The sequence below is a fragment of the Myotis myotis genome, unplaced genomic scaffold (genome assembly GCF_014108235.1).
Source record: "Myotis myotis isolate mMyoMyo1 unplaced genomic scaffold, mMyoMyo1.p scaffold_m19_p_3, whole genome shotgun sequence".
Taxonomy (NCBI): Eukaryota; Metazoa; Chordata; class Mammalia; order Chiroptera; family Vespertilionidae; genus Myotis; species Myotis myotis.
In genome coordinates this window covers 98,099,423-98,122,224 of record NW_023416335.1, presented here as the reverse complement: position 1 = coordinate 98,122,224, position 22,802 = coordinate 98,099,423, and the positions used below count along the sequence as shown (strand labels likewise).

Genomic DNA, 22,802 nt, shown 5'->3' with positions numbered 1-22,802 from the left:
AGGGAGGCTTGCTCCAAGCAAGGCAGATCGTTGGGTTTCAGAATGGACTCAGTGGTAACTCCGCAGCATGATGCGCTAAGATGCTTTTTGATTAATGATAATGAGCTAATGATTATAAAGTACTCTAGGCTGCAGAAGACCAGGTACTAACTGCAGGCCAAATAGGTATTTGAGTGTTTTGTAATTAACGAGAGTGCTTAAGAAATAGGAATATAGGCACCATTCTCAGGAATCCAGGCTCATGAATAAAGATATTCATGCTCCCTTTAAATTGTACTACGATGCAGTCTCCACACTGGTCTCTGTGGCCCCTCATCCTGCTTCTGTTGGGGTCCAACCCCAACAGGTCCAGGGGTTCCCAAAGGTGTGGACAGAGTCAGTGAAGGAATGACATGGAGACAGCGTTCAGTTGATCGGCATAGCAAAGTTCTCCTGCCTGGTTCTATCCAGGATCTCCAGCCAGGTTCTGTGTAAAACTGTGTTAAATTTCTTAATACTTTAGAGTTGTAGGGTGAGCCCATTTACTGAGACAAAAGGATTACATTTAAGTTGGTCTTTTACTTTAAGTAAGCAATATTCCTTCTTTAAGGATTCTAACAAAGGGGGACTATAGTTTATTACCCATGGATGAGAAAAAGAGGATTCTGAGGCATATTGGATTCTAAGAGGAGCCACCGTTAGTATGTGTAAATTGCAGCACATAGCAGGTATAAAGAAATCATTAGGATGATGGGACCTACAAACAGCAATATCTGATCATAGATACATATTCAAAAGTCAAATTTGAGTATTTAATAAAATTAAATTTGAAAATACTTTCTCTTAATTTAAATGTGCTTAAACCATTATCTTTTTAAAATAGCAATAATAATTTTTGAAATTAGGGTTTGGCAGTCATAATAGTAGCTATTAAAGATTGAGTTTTTATAATACCAAAAGGATATTTTTTTTCCAAAATGCATTCATTTATACATTTTAAGGTCCTTCTTCAGCAAGTTTCATGTTCTTTTGCAAAAAGTGCAAATATTCTTTATTCTTTTTTTCTTCTTTGTATGATATTCCTTTCCCATCTTCTGGAAATTCAGGTCTAGGCCAGCAGCAATTTTATAAATTTGTCTCCATCTTTCACATTTGATTCCTGAAAGATCTCTTGAGATATTTGGCATCTACACTCCATTTACTATGTTTTAGAATCTTTAACTAGTGGTTCAGTCCCATAAGACCTATCAAGCTTCCCATATCTTTACTAACATACAGATATTGGATTTCTCATTGACTTTATCGATCTCTTGGGAGGTGCACCTGTTGAAGACAGCACTTGATTTTTACTGAAAAAGGCACAGCTAAGTAAATGCCTTTTCTAAATTTTATGACTAACCCTAAAAATTGACATTGGTCAGTTTTCTTTATAGAAAAGATTCTAATTTTGTTCAAAGTGAAATTATTTCATTCCTTACAACATCAGAGGCTGTTTTGCTTTTATTTACATTCAGTCTCTGCCCTAAGTCAAATAATTAATTCTTGTTGGAGGTGACCTTAGAAATAACTATTTTGAACTCTATGGAGAATGATTAGGATATCTTGGAAGCCCTTTATTTGTATCTATATAAGAACAACAAGGAAAGACAATAGGCAACTACAAAATAATTTTGTTCTTTTGGGGAAAACCTTTAGTTACTTATTCTTTCCATTCTCTCATCTTCATATTTCTCTGTGCCTGACTTCTGAATCAAATTTTCTTCCCTCCCCAAATTTTCTACTGTGAATTCTGGGAAACCCGTCACAGGACATTCACTCCATTTCTTTGCTTTAATTAAAATTCAACTTTCTCTATAGAGACATTGCTTCCCTTGAAATGCATTCAAGTGGAGGCTGGTCATTTTCTCAAAGGCTCAGTGATCACAGGATTTAACAGTGGCTTTGTGTGTTTTTAGCTTCACATTGCCATTCCAAATCATAGCTCCTCTACCCTAGTAAAAAAAAACTCCGTCTTTTAGCATATTTCCATTCATCTATATTACCTTCTAACAACCCACCACCACATTAATTTCCAAAACTTCCACTCCACTCAGGTCCTATTACTGTCTTACTTGGCTTCATTTCTGTGCCCATTTGTTTGATCCATTTAACTTCATAAATTTTTAATTTCCTCAGCTTTGACAACCTGTGCTTCTTTTTGTATTCAAACTCCCACAGCCTATATCCTAGTCATTTTTAATGGTCTCAAGCATTTTATGTACAAAATCATAAGTTTCAATATCCTTATTCTCTGATTCTCATTTTAATTGTTTATAATATTTCTTACTACTATTTAAACTGTTTTCTGACTTGAGTAATCTAGACCTCTTATCTCTTTTCCAAATTTATCAATTGTTCCTCTATTAACTTTCTTTTTTTTACTTCTATACTTCATATTTATTTCTGAAAAGTAACACTTTAAATTAAAAATAGTTCCTTTATATCAAATATAAAATTAGTATTCAAATTTCCCCAAATGCCTCAAAAGTTGTTTACAAGTCAGAACCCAAACAATGTCAACACAATAATTTGGTTGATATGTCTTCTTTAATCTTTTGGTTCTCTCTCTTTTTTCCTATCTCATCCATTTATTGAAGAAATTGGGACCTCAATTCTATAACATTTCCCACTTTCTGAATTTTGGTAATTGTATTCCCATGGTGCTGTTCTGTCCTTTGTATTTCTTATAAACTGGTAGTTGGAACCAGAGATTTGGTGGGATTCAAGTGTAATGTTCTTAGTGGGAACATTGCATAGGCAATGTTGTGTACTCCATTACTGCCTATTATCAGAAGACACATGTCTAGTTACCTCTCCATTTGTGAAATATCATTAGATTTAGTGATATCAGTCTGATCTATCCATTATAAGGTTTCCCATCTGCCTTTCACCTGATGGTTTTAGCAGTGGTTTTACTGCCTACTCTAGATCCAGCACTTTATTACTGGTTAAAAAAATGGTGATTTAGTAAAATGATCTTTTTTTTTTATTAATTTGTTGTTGTTGTTAATCCTCACCTGAGGATATTTTTCCACTGATTTTTAGAGAGAGTGGAAGGGAGAAGGAGAGATAGATAGAAACATCAATGTGAGAGAGACACAGCTATTGGTTGCCTCCCACATGCACCCCAACCAGGGCTGGGGATTGAGCCTGCAACCATGGTGTGTGCCCTTGACCAGAACTGAACCCAGATCCTTCAGTCTGAGGGCCAATGCTCTATCCACTGAGCAAGACCGGATAGGGGTTCTTACACATTCTTAAAAACTACCCCTATCATCACATGATTTTGCCAAGAAACATGGAAACAATGAAATGCCAGTTTAAGGTTTTAACAAGCAGGTGTTAAATAATTCCTCTGAATACTTAATTGAGTATCTTTTAGATATAATCTGAGCTCATACTGCATCTGAACTAGAACTAAATTAGTCCTTTCATCACCTCAGCAGTACCTGTTCACTGACTTTAAATTTATTTTGCTATCTTTTTCTCATTAAGCTATTCTTCAAAATAAAAACCAGTTTAGCTTCCTTAACTATTTTTGTTAGATGACTTCTTATTAATCTTTTAATATTTTACCTGAAGTTACAGCAAAAGCTATTGTAACAGTAGCTTGAACAACATAAATATTGGTATACCACCTGTGGTATCTTTATATATTAATTAAGGCATCATTTTGCTTCCAGTTATATTAATCTGCTAAGCTATGGTAGCAACATTCCTCCATGAAAATGCTTCAGAATGCTGGAACGCTGGTTAGACTTCCTAAATTTCCTTTGCCACTATGTTTCTACTTAAATGATCCTCCTATTGTAACACTTCTTATTTTCTTTACACTTAAAAGTTCATAAAATCCTTTTTAACACTGGTTTTCACTGAAAAGTCGGAGGTTCTCTGTGAAATGCCTAATCTACTGTAAGAGTTAAGATAAGTCTTAATGATTGTGTTAAAAAAAAAATCAAAATTCTGTGTTTATCAAGTTAATGCACACTATGTGTTTCACACACCAGCATTATATCGTTGACTTTTTATTTACCTGGGTAAGAGCACTGACTCGGTTCTCACTAGGAAACAAAGGGGGGTCTTCTCCAACTTGAAAATCAAAATATACGGTTTTATGTGTGAACATAGAAAATTCATTGCTGAAGCAAAATTTGTATGTCCCATTTTTGGAGGCTGTGAAAGTAAAACTGCTATACTGTTTCTTCATCTCCTTGTGTAACACATTAACATCAGGATCTTCTAATCGACAACCTACATCATAGTTACCACCAGTAATCACCTGGAACTCAAGGGTGCACTTGGTGCCTTGCATGATGTCCTCGTAGAAACACTGCTTGGCAGTGTTGGGCAGCTCCAAGGTGATTTTGGAGGCTACTCCGGGTCCCAGAACAAGCAGCAGCAGCACCAGCAGCACCAGCAGCACCAGCAGCCCAGCCAGCAGCCCCAATGACCCATGTGGCTGCCCAGCGGGGGGCAGAACCCAGCCTCAGCCTCCATGAGATTGGGGATGAGGAGCCAGCCGCTGGGGGCAAATGGGGGAAAGACCCGGACCTGGCGCTGAGAGCCACCTGGGGAGCAGGTATTAAAACCCCCACGGAAACAGTGGAAAGGCCTGAGGTGGCCAGAATGAGTGAATGAGGCCAGAAGTGGGGAGCCAGCCTTAACTTTCTTATTTCACTAAATCACATGATATGTGATATAACACAATGCATGATACAACCAAATTCAAGCTAATATATTTAGCTTCCTTTATCACCTGACATGAATGCCCAGAGAAGTTTTAATCCTGCTTCAATGCTTTTGTAGACTTCTCCATTCCCTAAACCCAAGCTGCTGAATACTGCTGGAGAAAACACAGAAATCAAGAAGCTAGTGCTACTACAAATGTACAACCTCTAACCTTGGCAATATCCTCAGGAATGACGACAATCATTTCTTTTTCTTTTTTCTTTTTTTTAAATATATTTTATTGACTTTTCACAGAGAGGAAGGGAGAGAGATAGAAAGTCAGAAACATCGATGAGAGAGAAACATCGATCAGCTGCCTCCTGCACATCTCCCACTGGAGATGTGCCCGCAACCCAGGCACATGCCCTTGACCAGAATCGAACCTGGGACCCCCCAGTCCGCAGGCCGACGCTCTATCCACTGAGCCAAACCGGTTTCAGCGACAATCATTTCTTGTGGTGTTATTTTGCTTCCTCTTACACCCCTATTCACTCTTTTAACACTGCTCAGGTTTCCTATTCCAACACTAAAGGCCTGGTGTATGGGGGGCGGGGGGTCTCCTCAGCCCAGCCTGCATCCTCTCCAATCTGGGACCCCTCGGGGGATGTCCAACTGCCAGCAGTCGGACATCCTTCTCATAATCCTAGACCGCTGGCTCCTAATTGCTCACCTGCCTGCCTGCCTGGTTGCCCCTAACTGCCTCCCCCTGCCGGCCTGGTTGCCCCCAACTTCCCCCCTCTGCCGGCCTGGTTGCCCCTAACTGGTTGCCCCCAATGCCCCCCTGCCAGCCTGGTCACCTGCAACTGCACCCCTGCTGGCCTGGTCACTCCACATAGCCTGCTGTTCAGTCATTTGGTCGTTCCTCACTCACCCCTCTGCCGTCCTGGTCATAGGCAGCCATCTTGTGAGGGCGTGAGGGTCAATTTGCATGTTACCTCTTTATTATATAGGATATGTTCTTTTATTCTTAACAGACAGCCTGATCTTCCACCTTGAGATAAAAGTAGAAGACCTCAAATATAACATGCACACAAACATATGAAACAAAATTTTTTTTAGTTACTTTCTACCCAGCCCTAGAACACATTTATATCTTCTTTGGCTTTCTTTTACTTCTCATATATTCCACCTCATGTATGGGGCTAGTCCCTTTTATTTTTTACTGTCCTAAATTATTCACTAGGTAAGAATTTTACAAACATTTATATATAGCCTAGCTAATAATAGACAAACATGTTAATTGACCGTACCTTTGCTACGCCTCCCATTGACTAATCGGTGAGATATGCAAACTAACTGCCAACAAAGATGGCAGTTAATTTGCATAAGTAGGCTTGAAGTGGCGGAGCGAAGGCTTGAAGGCAGCTCCAACCATAGCGAAGGCCTGGGTCCCAGGTGCCAGAGGAAAACCAGTGCCAGCAGCCAGGGGAAGGGAAGGCCTATTGCACGAATCTTTTCATGCAACAGGCCTCTAGCCTTATCTAATAAAAGACAAAAAGGGTAATTAACTGTACCTCCACTATGCTTCCCATTGGCTAATCAGGGCGATATGCAAATTAACTGCCATCGAAGATGGCGGTTAACTGCCAACAAAGATGGTGGTTAATTTGCATATGTAGGCACGATGATGGGAGGCAAAAGGGGAAGGATGAAAGAAGCCACCTGCCGCTGACGGTGATTGGAAACCCAGGCGGCAGGCAAGAGCCGGGTGGCAGGGCAAAGGCAGAGAACCTGGGCCGCCTTTGCCCTGCCCAAACTATGCAGCTGGGAGAGGGGAGCCATGGCAACGTGGCAGAAGTTCCCGCCCCATAGCTGCTTGCTCATTCACTTACTCACTCATTCATTCACTCATTCACTCACTCATTATTCACTCACTCACTCACTCACTCACTCACTCACTCACTCAGCAAACCCTCTCAGGTCCCTGGCACCAGGCCAGGCACTGAAGTTGAAGCAGGATAAGACAGAGCTATGTCCTCAAGATGTTAGTAATTCAGCAGGTCGAAGCAGGCACATGAACGAGGCAGTTGTACGCACAGATGCACAGTACCGGGTTCGGTGAGGGCTGTAACTAATGCCGACTTTGTTCTCTTGATAAAATGGAGCCTCGGAAGCCAGGCCACCTCAAGCCTGTAGGCCTGTGCCTATGCCAGGAGTGGCCGGGGTCTTGGAACATGACAGAGGGTGCAGGTCAGGCTGAGGGGTCTGGCCCCATCCCTCACCCCCCCCCACCCCCAAGTGCACAGATTTTAGTATATATATAAAAGGCTAATATGCTAAGTGTCCATCTGACCAGTAGCTATGACACATACTGACCACCAGGGGGAAGTCACTCAATGCAGGAGCTGCCAAGCTGAAGTGACTTGGCAGCATCTGTTCTTGGGTGACACACCCAGAAACCAGAGAGGAGGGAGCCCAATTCCTCACGGGGCTGCATGATTCCACCTTTGGCTGTGGGCTATGTTGTTGCTGGGGCACTGTCGGCCCCGAATCTGGTTTACTGCACACTTGCATCTGCATTCCACACCCTGTATGACAGCAACTTTGCAGAGTGCCTTCTCACACTCTGGGACCCCTTGGGGGATGTCGGAGAGCTGGTTTCTGCCCGATCCCCACAAGACAGGCTGAGGGATCCCACCTCCCTGAGGGAGTCCACTCACTCCGCAGATGCCCTTTGAGCCATGGTGCCACCCCAGGTGCAGCCAGCAGGAGGTTGGCTCCAGAATGTGTCTGGCCCATCTTCCCCAATCCTGTTCCACTGGCCACCTTCTAATTAATTTCCATTCAAAGTACACGAATCCATGCATCAGGTCACTAGTTATTTATATTAGTGGTTATGATGGAGCTGGAGAGTATTGTGCATTCTCCAAGCTTCAGGGTTCTTGAGACCTGCAGATGTCAGCCCTCGCCTCTTCCTGTGCTTGTGGACTGGTCTGGTGATCCATTGGGTTTTAGGATTCCTTCTGATAGGCTTATGGAATAGAATGGATCAATGAGGATAACCTCAAAGAATTTGTAGGTAGACTCTTCACCAACCCAGTAAGAATTCAGGCCTACCTGGTGTGACTCAGGGGTAGAGCGTGGACCCATGAACCAGGAAGTTAGTTATATTCCTGATTGGGGCACATGCCTGGGTTGCGGGCTCCATCCCCAGTAGGGGGCATGCTGGAGACAGCCCATCACTTATTCTCTCTAATCATTGATGTTTCTGTCCCTCCCTCTCCCTTTCTCTCTGAAATGAATAAAAATATATTTAAATTAAAAAAGGAATTCAGGATCCCCAGAGCCCCCACAGTGGCATCCAGCTCCTTTCTTGGCAACAGACTGAAGGCTTCAAGAAAACTTTAGCACAATGGACAGGCTTGCCAGAGGTTACACTGTTAGGAACAGGGCATTTGAGGCTACCAGGGTGCACATGAATCTGATGTATGATAAAACCTTGCTTCACTTTGTTTCCTACCCTGTGCACTTTATCTGGTTATGGGCAGAGGTTCCTTATGTATGGCAGACATCCTGCGGTACTGCCAGTAGCTCACCCTGGGAAGGAAGTACATCACCTCAAACTGCTTATTCCTCCATAGCTCCTGGATGTACTTCTCAGCAAGGGCCCATCTTGGCTTACCTGATGGCTGCTGCCAGACAGAAAGGAAGAGCCTGGGCTAGTCCTTTTCCTTTGGGTTGGATATCATGTCTGCCTGCTGCATTTTTTGGTTGCTTCTCCTTTTCTGATACTTAATTCTTACTTTTTTTTTCCCTTGATTCTTCCTTTAGTTTTTAGAAACAGGCTTAAGACTCTCCCCTTTTAAGACAAATTATTTAACCATATATCCACCTCTAACTTTTGTTCATCCTTGCACAGTCAAACTACCTTCAAAATGCTTGCTCTTTCCATTGATCATTACCCACTTACTCCTGAACTAATTTCTGTTTTTCACACTTTTTATTCCATCAAAGAGATTTCTGCTCTTTTGCTAAGTTCAATGGAAACATTCCAAAGCATTTTTTGTGTGACTTTTCTGCAGCAGTCCCTATTGCATTCTTCTTCCTCTGAGTCTTCCCACCCTCTCATGAGACCTGTTCATAATCTCATAACTGATCTGCCTACCTCCAGGCTTGTATCTTCCAATCCAGCTGCTTGTGTTATGAGATGATTTTCAAAAATGCATATCTAAGCATGGCAATTCCCTGCAAAAATAATATAGTTCTTCATTGAAATCAAGACAAAATTCATACTCATCAACAAGATATACAGGCTCTTTATAGCCTGAGTTCTTCATTTTTCTTCAGCTTCATATCTCAAATACCTCCCTGATATCCTATTCTCAAGCTGTTCTAGCTACTTGTAGATCATCAAATATGCCAGATTCTCCCAAGACAGTGCCTTCACCCAAGTTCTTTCACCACATGATGATATCTACTCATTCTTCAATACACAGTTCAGTCATCTTTAAGAAGACTTCCTACTCTTGTCCACTTTGGTCTGACTAGGTCTACTTATTTATGCTATTACTAGAGGCTCAGTGCACGAATTCATGCATAAGTTGGTTCTGGCTGGCCCGGCCTCAATTGGCAGATCGGGGGCGGACCTGTCAGGAGGAGGAGACCACGGAAGGTTGGCTGGTTGGCCCGCCCCAATCGAGGCCTGATCAAGACCAGCCTGGCTGAAGGGAGGGGCCACGGGCTGATCTGGGTGGTGGGGGCTGATCAGGGGTAGGGCTGGCTGTGGGGAGGGGCTGTGGGCTGTGGGCCAGCTGGGGGAGGGCCATTCGAGGGTGGGGGGAGCTGATCGGGGGCCAGTGGCCTGGGGGAGGGGACTTGGGTGGTTTCCCGGCCAGCTCTGTCCCTGATCAGAGCTGGTGAGGGGGCCAATCGGGGGTGGAGTTGTCTGGGGGGAGGTGCCGAGGGCCAATCAGGGTGGTGGGGGCCCATCTGGGGTGGGGATAGCCAGGAGGGAGGGGCTGCAGGACGTTGGCCAGCCATCCCTGCCCCCTATAGGGTGGGGGGGCAATCAGGGGTGGGGCCTGCCTGGGGGAGGGGCTGTGGACCCATTGGGGTAGTGGGGGCCCATTGGGGGTGGGGCTGGCCAGGGGGAAGGGATGCAGGAGGGTTGGCTGGCTCCTCCACCCACTATTGGGGTGAAAGAGGCTGATCAGGGGAAGGAGACGGGGGGGGGGGGGTGTCACAGGAGGTTGGCTGGCAGGCCCCACCCCCTGATCGGACAGGTTTGCTGGATGCAGTGGGCATTATAGAAACCAATCATTCTGGCTGTTACGGTGTTCTGGTCGCTGGCTTTTTATTTATATATAGATTAGTCTATGCTTGTTTCCAACATACTATATTATATGTATTTATCACACCAGTTTTATAATTATTTATATTCTGTTTCCCCATTAGACTGTGAGTTTCTTCATGCCAAAGGCTGTAGCATAGTGTCCTGTATACTTTAGATGCTCAATAAATACAAATGGATAAATTAGGAATAATACCCATGACCACTGCTTAAAACTAATATTACTATATAAGGAATTTAACTAGAATCATGATAAGAAATTTTAAAAGCCAAAAACTATTCAAAACTTTACAATCTCTCTCAGTGTTACCTCAAAGAGGACCATCCATCATGTCTATAAATTTTGGGTTATGCCCAGAAAAATAATACAAAAATAGATAACATGAAAAGGCTATTCCTACATTCTGAGTTCTTCATCCCTCAGTTTACATGAGATTAAGACTGGGATGTTGTCTTTATTTTACCAAGCTTAGTAAATGTAAATGTATATGTATACACACACTTCTATAACAAATAGGTACTCCTTGGAAACAGTAATTCTTTTAAAGTAGATGAGCAGTAAACTGGGAGGTACATGATTATGTGTTCTCAACTTTCTAGTTTTACTCTAAACCAGAATAATACTTCCTACCCCTAAATAATGGAAAGCTTAATATGAGAGATCTCTGCTTTGTGATAGCCTTTCTAGTGACTTCTATCACTTTTTAATAGAATGTTTAATTAAGCCAGTCATATTAGTTAAGCTATAGCTTTTGCTGCTATGTGGAATGTATGATTTAAAAGTACATTCTCAGCATGGAAGTTTGTTTCTTTTTCACTTTAAAAGGTTATGACACCCTGGCTACTGGCATCCAGTCCCCATGGTAGTGCTTCTCCAGCACATGGGCCGGCTGAGTCCACCACCCCAGCAGATAGCTCCTGGGTGCCTCTGTAAGCAGCCACATATCCAACCAAGGGAACACATATACCAAAGCAGAAACTAGGACTTCTCTCTTTCTGGGGTAGAGGGCACACACATCCCTGGCAGACGGCTCCTGGCCCCTCTGTTAGCTGCCACTATGCATGTACCTCTCCAACCAAGGGTGTACTGTTCCCTGAGCAGGATCCATGTCATCCCCCTCCCAGCTGCCTACCTGTGGACACCATGGTGATTTACTGAGGACTTGCCTCCCCAGACAAGGTCACATCATTTTAGTCACACACTCTGAGATTCCCACATCCCCAGCTGCAGTCTCCTGAACCCCCCTGTGATTCAGAGAGGGAAATCACTTTGGCCAGAGTCCCACTGCCTCAACTGCAGACTAAAAGACACCTGACCCTCACTGTCATGGGCTCCAGGACCCTCATAGTGAGTTGCAGAGTGATGCTACTCCAGCAAGAGTCACACAACACTGACCAAAGTCATAGTACCTGAGCCTCAGGCCCTGAGACTTCTTCTTCCCAGGCTGTGGACTCTGGGAATCAACAGTGAGCACAAACCAGTGAGACCTCACCAAACTTTACCACAAGAACTGTGACCATGATCACATCAAAATCAGCTTGCACAATGAAGCCAGGGGTGAGTCACATTGCCAATCTGTGATGAGACTTCATCCACAAATAAGAAACTAACATTCAAGACCCAACTACATGAAGAGAGCTGAAATAGCTCAAGTAGGGGGATCTGCTAGATCACCAAGCCCAGGAGAAATGAGAGACCTCACTACTGGTCCCCAAAATCACCAACTACATACCACCACCCCCAAAAGAACCTGGGTAGCAAAGCAGTTGGATGTATGACATAGAAACAATTAAAACGTTACAGCAAAAAAAAAAATGGGGAGACAAAATAACAATCCCCAAAGGAAAGGAAAAAGAGAATCATCAGTAAGGTAATTAAATGAAGTGGAGGCAAGTAACACATCAGAGAAAGAATTCAGAGTAATGGTTATAAGGATGCTCAAACGGCTGGATGACAAATACACACAACTCAATGAGAAGTATAAGGAGCTGAATGAGAATGTCACCAAAATGAAAAGGAACCAAGAGGAAATGAAGAATGGCCTGGCTGCAATAAAAAACACAGTGGAAGGCTTAAACAGTAGATTAGAAGAGGCTGAGGATTGCATCAGCGAATTAGAAGACAAGGTAGAAAAAAACACACAAACACAGCAGCAACTGGATATAAAACTTAAAAAGCAGGAGGAGAGCCTAAGGGAGCTTTGGGACAACACAAAAAGAAAGAACATCCACATAATTGGGGTACCAGAAGCAGAGGAAGCTAAGCAATAAATAGAAAACTTGTTTGAAGAAATAATGACAGAAAACTTCCCTGATGGTGGCAAGAAAAAAACCACACAAGTCCAAGAAGCACATAGACTCCCAAACAAGGTGAACCCAAAAAGATCGACAACAAGACACATCATAATTAAATTGGCAAACATCAACAATAAAATAAGAATATTAAAGGCTGCCAGAGAGAGACAGAAAGTTGCCTGTAAGGGATCTCCCATTAGGATATCAACTGATTTCTCAAGAGAAACACATCAGGCCAGAAGGGAGAATAGAATGAAATATACAAAGTAATGCAAAGCAAGGGACTGAATCCAAGAATACTATCATTCAAAATTGAAGGGGGAATCAGGAGCTTCACAGACAAAAAAGGGATAAGAGAGTTTATTACCACCAAGCCAGCAATGGAAGAAATGCTAAAGGGACTGTTGTAAAAAGAAGAAATAGAAAGGCAAGAAGGAACACAAGAATAAAGTGTAAAAATGGTGACAAACAAGTACATATCAATAAAAACATTACACATAAATGGATTAAATGCTCCAATCAAAAGACATAGGATAGATGAATGGATAAGAAAACATGACCCATGTATTTCTGACTACAAGAGACCCACCTCAGAACACAGGATTCACAGAGACTGATAGTGAAGGGATGGAAAAATTTTTTTCAGGCAAATGGAAATGAGAAAAAAACTGGGGTAGCAATACTTATATAGGACAAAATAGACCTCAAAGTAAAGGCCATAACAAGAGATAAGGAAGGCCACTTCATAATACTAAAGGGAGCAATTCAACAAGAGGATATAACTCTGATAAACATATATGCACCCAAATTCAGGAGGACCCAAATACATAAAAAAAATTTTCAGGAAGACATCAAGGAGAGATCAACAGCAATACAATCATAGCATGGGACTTTAATATTCCACTGACACCACTGGAAAAATTCTCTAAACAATTGAAACATCAATCCTGAATGACTCACTAGATCAGATGGACTTGAAATCTTCAGAATATTTCACCCCAAAGCTACAGAGTATACATCCTTCTCAAGTGCACATGGGACATTTTCAAAGATAGACCACATATTAGGACACAGGCAAAGTCTCACCAAATTCAAGAAGATTGAAATCATACCAAGCATCTTCTCAGGTCACAATGGCATAAAATTAGAAATCAATTACAATGAAAATAATGAAAAAAATCAAACACTTGGAGGCTAAATAGCATGCCATTAAACAATGATTGGGTTACCAAAGAGATCAAAGAAGAAAGAAAAAATATCCTGGAAACAAATGACAATGAAAACACAACAATCCAAAAATCTATGGTTCACAATGAAAGCAGTTCTGAGAGGGAAGTTCTTAGCTCTACAGGCCTACCTCAAAAACAAAACAAAACAAAACAAAACAAAACAAAACAAACAAACAAAAAAAAACAAGAAAAAATGACAATAAATTATCTAACCTTGCAACTTGAAGAATTAGAAAGAGAGCAACAGGAAAAGCCCAGAGTAACCAGAAGGAAGGAAATAATAAAGATCAGAGCAGAAATAAATGACATAGAGACAAAAAAACAAACAAACAACAACAACAACAACACAAAAAAAGATCAATAAAACCAAGAGCTGGTACTCTGAAAAGATAAACAAGATTGATGGACCTCTAGCCAGGCTCACCAAGAAGCAAAGAGAGAGGACCCAAATAAACAAAATCAGAAATAAAGGAGGTGAAGGAACAACCAACCTGATAGATATACTAAAGATTGTAAAAAAAAAAAATACTACAAACAACTCTACTCCAATAAACTAGACAACCGCACAAAATGGATATATTCCTAGAAAAATACAAGCTTCCAAAACTGAATCAGGAAGAATAAAAAAACTTGAATAGGCTGATAACTACTGATGAAATTGAAACAGTAATCAAAAAGATTCCAGCAAAAAAAAAAACCCTGTACTGGATAGCTTCACAAACATTCAAAGAAGAACTAAACATTCAACCAAACATTCAAAGAAGAACTAAAACCTATCCTTCTCAGACTATTCCAAAAAATTCAAGAGGAAGGCACACTTATAAGCTCTTTCTATGAAGCCAGTATTACCCTAATCCCAAAACCAGATAAAGACACGACAAAGAAAGAGAATTAAAGGCTAATATCGCTGATGAACTTAGATGCTAAAATCCTCAACAAAATTCTGGCCAACTGAATCCAGCATTTCATAGGATGATCATACACCATGACCAAGTGGGATTTATTCCAGGATGCAAGGCTGGTACAATATCCACAAATCAATAAATGCTGATACATCACATAAACAAATTGAAAGATAAAAATCACATAATCATATCAATTGATGCAGAAAAGGCATTTGACAAAATCCAACACCCTTTTCTGATAAAAACTCTCAGCAAGGTAGGAATAAAAGGATCATACCTCAACATAATAAAAGCCTTATATGACAAACCTACAGCCAACACCATACTCAATGTGCAAAAAGTAAAACCATTTCTCCTAAGAACGGGAACAAGACAGGGATGCCCTCTCTCACCACTCCTGTTCGACATATTACTGGAAGTGCTAGCCATAGCAATCAGACAAGAAGAAGAAATCAAGGGCATCTAAATTGGAAAAGAAAAAGTAAAATTGTCATTATTCGCAGATGACATGATATTGTATATCGAAAACCCTAAAGACTCCATCAAAAAACTACTAGACTGACAAAACCAGTTTGGCTCAGTGGATAGAGCGTCGGCCTGCGGACTGAAAGGTCCCAGGTTCGATTCTGGTCAAGGGCATGTACCTGGGTTGCGGGCACATCCCCGGTGGGAGATGTGCAGGAGGAGGCTTATCGATGTTTCTCTCTCATCGATGTTTCTAACTCTCTATCTCTCTCCCTTCCTCTCTGTAAAAAATCAATAAAATATATTTTTAAAAAATTTTTTTCTGAAAATATGGGTAAACAATGTGATTTAACAGCCTTTGAACGTGGGGTGATTATTGGCACTTGGAGCCATGGAGCGAGTTTTGTTATCAGCAAAATAGCCGAAGGCCTGTTCGAACACCTTTGCTGTCTGCTGTTCCCAAGATAAAACTTCTCCAATTCACACAGGAACACAAGGATTGGACAGTTCAGCATTGGAAAAAAGTCATGTGGTCTGGTGAATCACGTTTCCAGTTGCATCATACAGATGGCAGAGTGAGAGTTTGGTGGAAACAGCATGAAAGCATGCACCCCACTTGCATGAGTACCACCCTTCAAGCTGGTGGGAGCAGTGCTATGGTTTGGGGCATGTTTTCCTGGCATGATTTGGGCCCTTCAATTCATGTGGAACAACCTCTGAATAGCACAACATACCTAAGTATCGCTGCTGATCAGGTTCATCCTATCATGTTGATGGTGTATCCCAATGGAGATGGCTTCTTCCAATAAGACAATGCGCCATTCCATGGTGCTTGTATTGTGCAGGAGTGCTTTCAAGAACATGAGGGAGACTTTACCTTGCTTAGGTGGTCCCCACAATCACCAGATCTCAATCTGCTTGAGCATTTGTGGGACGAAGTTAAAAGAGCCATCAGGCAGCTGGTTCCACAACCATCAAATCTCACAGAACTGGACAGTGCTATTCATCCGGCATGGTGTCAGATTCCTCGCATCAGTTTTCAACGTCTCGTGGAATCAATGCCAAGAAGAATCGCCACAGTATTGAAGGCAAAATGTGGCCCAACGAAGTGCTGATGGGGTGGTCATAATAATCTGGCCACTCAATATATATATATATATATATATATATATATATATATATATATATATATATATATATCTCCCATATTCAAAGGCTGTTAAATCACATTGTTTACCCATATTTTCAGAAAAAAATCGCTTCTACTGCCATGGTAAACAACCTGCTTCTCTATTTATAATGGTCTGGCCCTCTAGCAACTTCAACGCGAAATTAGAGCTAATTTGCCTACAAACATCAGGTGGTCATAATAATTTGGCCACTCAGTGTATATGCACCCAATACAGGAGCACCCAAATACATAAACAATTTTGTAAGATATCATGGCAGAGATAGACAGGAATACAATCATTATAGGGGATTTAATACCCCACTGATATCATTGGATAAATCCTCTAAACAAAAAATCAACAAAGAAACACCAATCCTAAATGACTCACTAGATCAGAAAGACTTAATTGACATCTTCAGAACACTTCACCCCAAAGTTACAGAATATACATTCTTCTCAAGTGCACATGGAAAATTTTCAAAGATAGACTACATATTGGGAGAAAGGAAAAGTCTCTTCAAATTCAAGAAGATAGAAATCATATCAAGCATCTTCTCAGATCACAATGGTGTAAAATAAGAAGTCAACTACAATAAAAACAATGAAAAAACATCAAACACTTGGAGGTTAAATAGCATGCAATTAAACAATGATTGGGTTACCAAAGAGATCAAAGGTGAAATAAAAAGCATCCTGGAAACAAATGACAATGAAAACACAACAACCCAAAATCTATGGGACACAGTGAAAGCAGTCTTGACAGGGAAGTTCATAGCTCTACAGGCCTACCTCAAAAAACAAGAAAAAATGGTTCTAAATTATCTAACCCTACAAGTCAAAGAAAGAGAGCAACAAGAAAAGCCCAGAGTAAGCAGAAGGAAGGAAATAATAAAGATCTGAGCAGAAATAAACAACATAGAGACCAAAAAAAAAAAAAAATACAGAAGATTAATAAAAACAAGATTGATAAACCTCTAGCCAAGCTCACCAAGAAACAAAGAGAGAGAACCCAAATAAAGAAAATCAGAAATGAAAGAGGTGAAGTAACAACCGACCTCACAGAAATACAAAAAATGATGAAAAATGAACAACTCTAGTCCAAGAAACAGGACTACCTAGACAAAACAGGCATATTCTTAGAATAATACAAGCCTCCAAAACTCAATCAAGAAGAATTAAAAAAAAAAAAAAACCTGAATAGGCTAATAACTACTGAAAAAATTGAAGCAGCAATCAAAAATCTTCCTGCAAACAAAGCCCTGGTCTGGATGGCTTTACAGGGGAGTTCTACCAAGCATTCAAAGAAGATCTAGAACCTATCTTTCTCAGACTATTCCAAAAAATTCAAGAGAAGGGCACACTTCCAATCTCTTTCTATTCAAAACCAGATAAAGACACCACAAAGATAGAAAACTACAGCCAATATCCTTGATGAACATGGATGCTAAAATCCTCAACAAAATTCTAGCAAATCAGATCCAGCATTACATTAGAAAGATCTTCCACAATGACCAAGTGTGATTTATTCCGGGGATGCAAGGATGGTACAATATCCGCAAATTAATAAATGTGATACATCACAAAAACAAATTGAGAGACAAATACCACATAATCATATCAATCAATGCAGAAACAGCATTTGACAAAATTCAACACACTTTCCTGATAAAAATGCTCAGCAAAGTGGGAATAGAGGGATCATACCTCAACATAATAAAAGCCTTATATGATAAACCTACAACCAACATCATACTTAATGGGCATAAACTAAACCCATTTCCCCTAAGAACAAGAACAAGACAGAGACACTCACTTTTACCACTCCTGTTTGATATAGTATTGGAAGTGCTAGTCATAGTGATCAGAAAAAGAAGAAGAAATAGAAGGCATCCAAATTGGAAAAGAGGAAGTGAAACTCTCATCTTTAGCAGATGACATGATACTTTACATAGAAAAACCCAAAGACTCCATCAAAAAACTACTAGAATTACTAAATGAATTCTGCAATATACAGGCAGTCGTCAGTTTACATTGGAGATTCGTTCCTATGGCTCAATGTAACTCTACTTACGCCATAAGTCGGAACCCATCTACATAAGCACGTACGTTACTCACATGGAGCACATACACAGCAGTAATGAAGTGAAACAGCAAAAAAAAATTTAAAAAAAAGATAACAATTCCTGACCTTTACTTGTAGTAAATAAATAATAAAAAACATAAAACACATATGTACATACATTGAAATGATGGAACTGTTTGTTTGTTTTTAATAAATACTGTAAATGGGAGATGGCGACGTAACCACGAAACAATGTACGTCGAATCCGACATAACCCAAGGATACAAAATTAACACCCAGGAATATATGGCTTTTTTATACACCAATAATTAACTCACAGAAAGAAAAAAAAATCCCGTTTACCATTACCCCCCTCACACACACCCCCAAATTAAGATACCTATGAATAACTTAACTAAGGAAGTAAAAGACCTGTACTCGGAAGACTACAAGACATTGAAAAAAAGATACAGTGGAAGACATAAACAAATGAAAGAACATACCGTGTTCATGGATTGGTAGAATCAACATCATTAAAATGTCCATACTGCCCAAAGCAATTTATAGATTCAATGAAATCCCCATTAAAATACCAATGGCATATTTCACAGACCTAGGACAAACTCTCCAAAAATTCATCTGGAATAATAAAAGACCCTGAATAGTCACAGCAATCTTGAGAAAGAAAAACAATGTTGGATGGATCATAATACCAGATATCAAACTATACTACAAAGTCACTGTTCTCAAAACTGCCTAGTTCTGGCACAAAAACAGAAGAAGAAAATCCTATATAATAAAAGGCTAATATGCAAATTGACGGAACTGAGGAATGACTGGTGATTCAGGGGCAGGGGTGGTGAGCAGGTGGCACCAGGCCAGTCAAGGTGGGTGCCAGCAGGCAGCGTGAGGGGACAGCGATCCAGGGGGGCATCAGTGAGTGGTGACTGGTGATCAGTGTGCTCCCAACAGGGATGTCCGCTGTGACTGGGCCTAATCTGTCAGTCGGACATCCCCCGAGGGCTCCCGGACTGTGAGAGGGCACAGGCCGGGGTGAGAGACCCCTGAGTGCATGAATTTTCTTGCACTGGGACTCTAGTATGACATAATAATAATAATTTTTAAGAGATAATAATAGTTAATAAAATAATTTACGGAATAGGAAAAGGAAAATGGAAATAAATAAATAAATATAAAAGCAAAGAAAGAAGTGAAGAAAAGGAAAGAGAGAAATAAGGGATCTGAGAGAAAAAAGGGGAAGAAAAGAAATGAAATAAAGAACAGGTTATACACAAAATAATAATCCTATCTAATAAAGAGTGAATATGCTAATTGACTGCTATGCCCTCAAAGATGGCAGTGCCCACTGCCACAAGATGGCAGCCCCCAGTCCTCTCAGCCCCACTGGGGCAGCAGGTGTGTGGCAAGGCACTGACATTGATTGCACCAGAGAACCTCTTGGAAGTCCAAAATCAAAATATTGGCAGAATTGATTGCTTCTAGAGTCTGTGAAGGAAGGATCTGTTCCAGGCCTCTCTCGTTGGCTTATAGATGGCCATCTTCATACTCACATAGTGATTTCCTTTTATTTCCAAATTTCCCCTTTTTATAAGGATAACACTCAGATTGGATTAGGGCTCACCCTAATGACTTTATTTTAATGTGCAAAGAACCTATCAACAAGTAAAGTCACCTTCTCAGATACTGTTGGTTAGAACTTTAAGGTATAAATATTTTGTTTGGGAGGGGATACAATTCAACCCAAGTTCAAGTCCAATGTAAAGGTGTAATAAACTGTACACAGAATGAAGATATAGCAAGGGTATGGTTGCAGGAAAGAGGAAGGAATGGGGGTCCTTAATAGCTTTAATTTTAGATCAGATGCAGAAATTGGCAAATAATGGCCCCTGGGTCAAACCTGGCCTGCTGTCCATTTTTATAAATAGATTTTTATTGGGACACAGACATGTTCATTTTTTAATGTATTGTCTATGTCTGCTTTCCTGCTACAATGGCAGAGTTGAGTAGCTGTGACAAGAGGCTATCTGGCTTGAAAAGTCCAAAATAATTATTATATATCCCTTTACAACAAGTTTACTGGTCTCTGATCTTGGCAGAGCAGCGTGCTCTACACATAAAGACTAGTATACATTTCCTGAATTCACATAACTGTCCTGATGGAGCAATGGGTAAAACACCTTGGGGAGTGGGAAGTTTTGTCTTATGACACAGATTTTGCCATTAACTAGCTCTGTTATCTTGAGCAAGACCCTTAGTTTCCCTCTCTGTTTCTCATTTAGGAAACCAGGGAATTGGTTACATTGCCTTCCTAGCTTTGCTTTTGCTTAAATATAGTCAGATAGTAAACATTTAGTCACTAAAAAGTACTGCATTGCACTATTCAAAAAAAAAAAAGAGGCATAATTTTCCCCATGGAACTCAAACTATTTTTTAATAAAACAAATTTTTTTTTTCATGACTTGGCAACCTGGCTTGCCATGAAGTATAATGGTATTTAAGGTCTTTCTTCTTTTTAATATTGAGATCCTAAAAAATTAAATATGAGAGGAGAGTGAACATGTAAGATATATTTCGTAAACAGAAATAAGCTTCATTGTGACAGAATTTTATTAGATCAACTTCTTATACATTTTGGCCACTCTGGCAATCTTAACCTTAAATTGTGTCAGAGAGGCCATCTGGTCCTGCTATTCATACCTGATAATTGGAAGGGCTTACTTTGGGATTTTATGAAGAAACAGAAGAACGTGTTAAGTAAGATTATGACTCCAGCATGAGTGGCAGATTCAAAAGCATGTCCAAATATTTTGTAGAGCCTCCCACAAAGTTTTTTTCCTACCCTTGAATCTTGCTTTGACCTAAAGAATGCAGTTGAAGTGATGTTCTGCAAGTTCTGGACCTTAGGCCTCAAAGGCCTTTCAGCTTTGGTCTTTGCTCTAACTGAATGCTCCCTGAGACCACAATGTGAGGAAACTGGTATAGGAAACTGGAAGATGAGAGGCTAAGGGGAGCAGAACCATGATGCCCAGGTAACAGCAGAGCACAAAATACCAGTCATGAGAGTATGAAAAAAGCTTTGGAACAATCTGGATCACCTTTGGTGTGCCACGCATTTCTCTAGTCTCCTGTCAGCTATCCAAAAATCTCTGCTTCAGGCTTTATTTTATATAAATTATAAACTAAATAAATTTTTTATAAATAGAAAGTTTTAACTGTTCCTTTTTGCAGGTGCTCAAAGTATAGTCCTTAATTACAGAATTTTTATCAATTGATTTCAATAGGAATTATTGCTGTCTTCCAAATATGCTGTGTGAAATGCCAACTTTTCAGTGAAGTGATGGGATGGGTATTTATACCCTTGGAGAGGAGAATAATTTCCTGCTTGTTGTCTGAGCTGTAAAAACATTTCCTTTTGTGCTAAGAACATCTCATAGATTTCATTCAGTCTGCTAACTCTAATTTGTAGTGAGTGCTGCAGCAATATTAAGAAATATTATGAGGCCACATGCAGGCTTAGTTATAATTGATTGGCAATGTATTTCCTAGAGAGGAAAGTGGCTCTTTATATACCAAGTATTTCTTACCATTGACCATGGTACATTCTATGAAAATAATAAAATAGCTCCTTTCCTATTTAGTCACTTCATATCCAAGAGAAACATGGTAATTAGCCATACCTCCGCTACCCTTCCCATTGGCTAATCAGGGAGATATGCAAATTAACTGCCAGCCAAGATGGCGGCCGGCAGCCAGGCAGCTTGAAGTGAACATGAGGCTTGCTTGCTTCAGTGACAGAAGACTCCAACGTTCCCCACCTGCCGCTGCAGGCCTCTGAGCTTGCAGTTTGAAACATTGTTACAAATATAGAAGCTAAACAAAACCCCAGAAACCTGCTTTAAGCCAGCCGGAATCTCAGAGCTGGAGCTGAAACAGTGTTTCGATTATAGAACCCAAGCAAACCAGATACCTGCTTTCAGCAGCCGAGGCCTAAGAGCTGGAGCCAAGCATCAGAGCTAAAGCTGGCCCAGAATAAAAAAGAAAAAGAAAAACAGGAGTGGTTGGGAGCTTCAGTCACCTGCCAGCCTGAAAACAGCCCTCAGCCCCTCACCCAGACTGGCCAGGCATCCCAGTGGGGACCCCCAACCCGAAGGGTGTGAGACCAGCTGCAAACAGCCATCATCCCCTTATCCAGGCTGGCCAGGCACCCCAGTGGGGATGCCCACCCAGATCCAGGACACCCTTCAAGGCAAACCAGCCGGCCCCCACCCATGCACCAGGCCTCTATCCTATATAGTAAAAGGGTAATATGCCTCCCAGCACCGGGATCAGCATGACAGGGGGCAGCGCCCAAACCCCCTGATCGCCCTGTGGCTCTGTGTGATGGACCCTGCTCTGTGCATGACAGGGTACGGAGCCCCAACCCCCCTGATGGGTCCTGCTCTGTGCGTGACAGGGGGTGGTGCCACAACCTCCCCATCGACCCTGCCTTGAGTGTGACAGGGGGCGGCACCCCAAACCCTCCATCGGCCCTACCCTGAGCGTGACTGAGGGTGGCATCGCAACCTCCAAATCCGCCCTGCTCTATGCATGACAGGGGGCGGCACCCCCAACTCCCCAA

At 41.1% G+C, this 22,802-nt stretch overlaps 1 protein-coding gene and 1 pseudogene across 1 annotated transcript; both read right to left on the bottom strand.

Moving 5' to 3' along the window:
• Positions 1 to 4,027: 4,027 nt before the first annotated feature.
• On the bottom strand, positions 4,028 to 5,647 carry LOC118650507 (transmembrane emp24 domain-containing protein 7-like). Its single transcript, XM_036298932.1, is given in 4 exon segments — positions 4,028 to 4,447; positions 4,450 to 4,472; positions 4,475 to 4,586; positions 5,618 to 5,647. Coding segments are annotated over 4 exon segments (585 nt in total).
• Positions 5,648 to 7,573: 1,926 nt separating this feature from the next.
• The window catches only part of LOC118650506, a 57,059-nt pseudogene continuing 41,830 nt past the window's right edge, over positions 7,574 to 22,802 (bottom strand).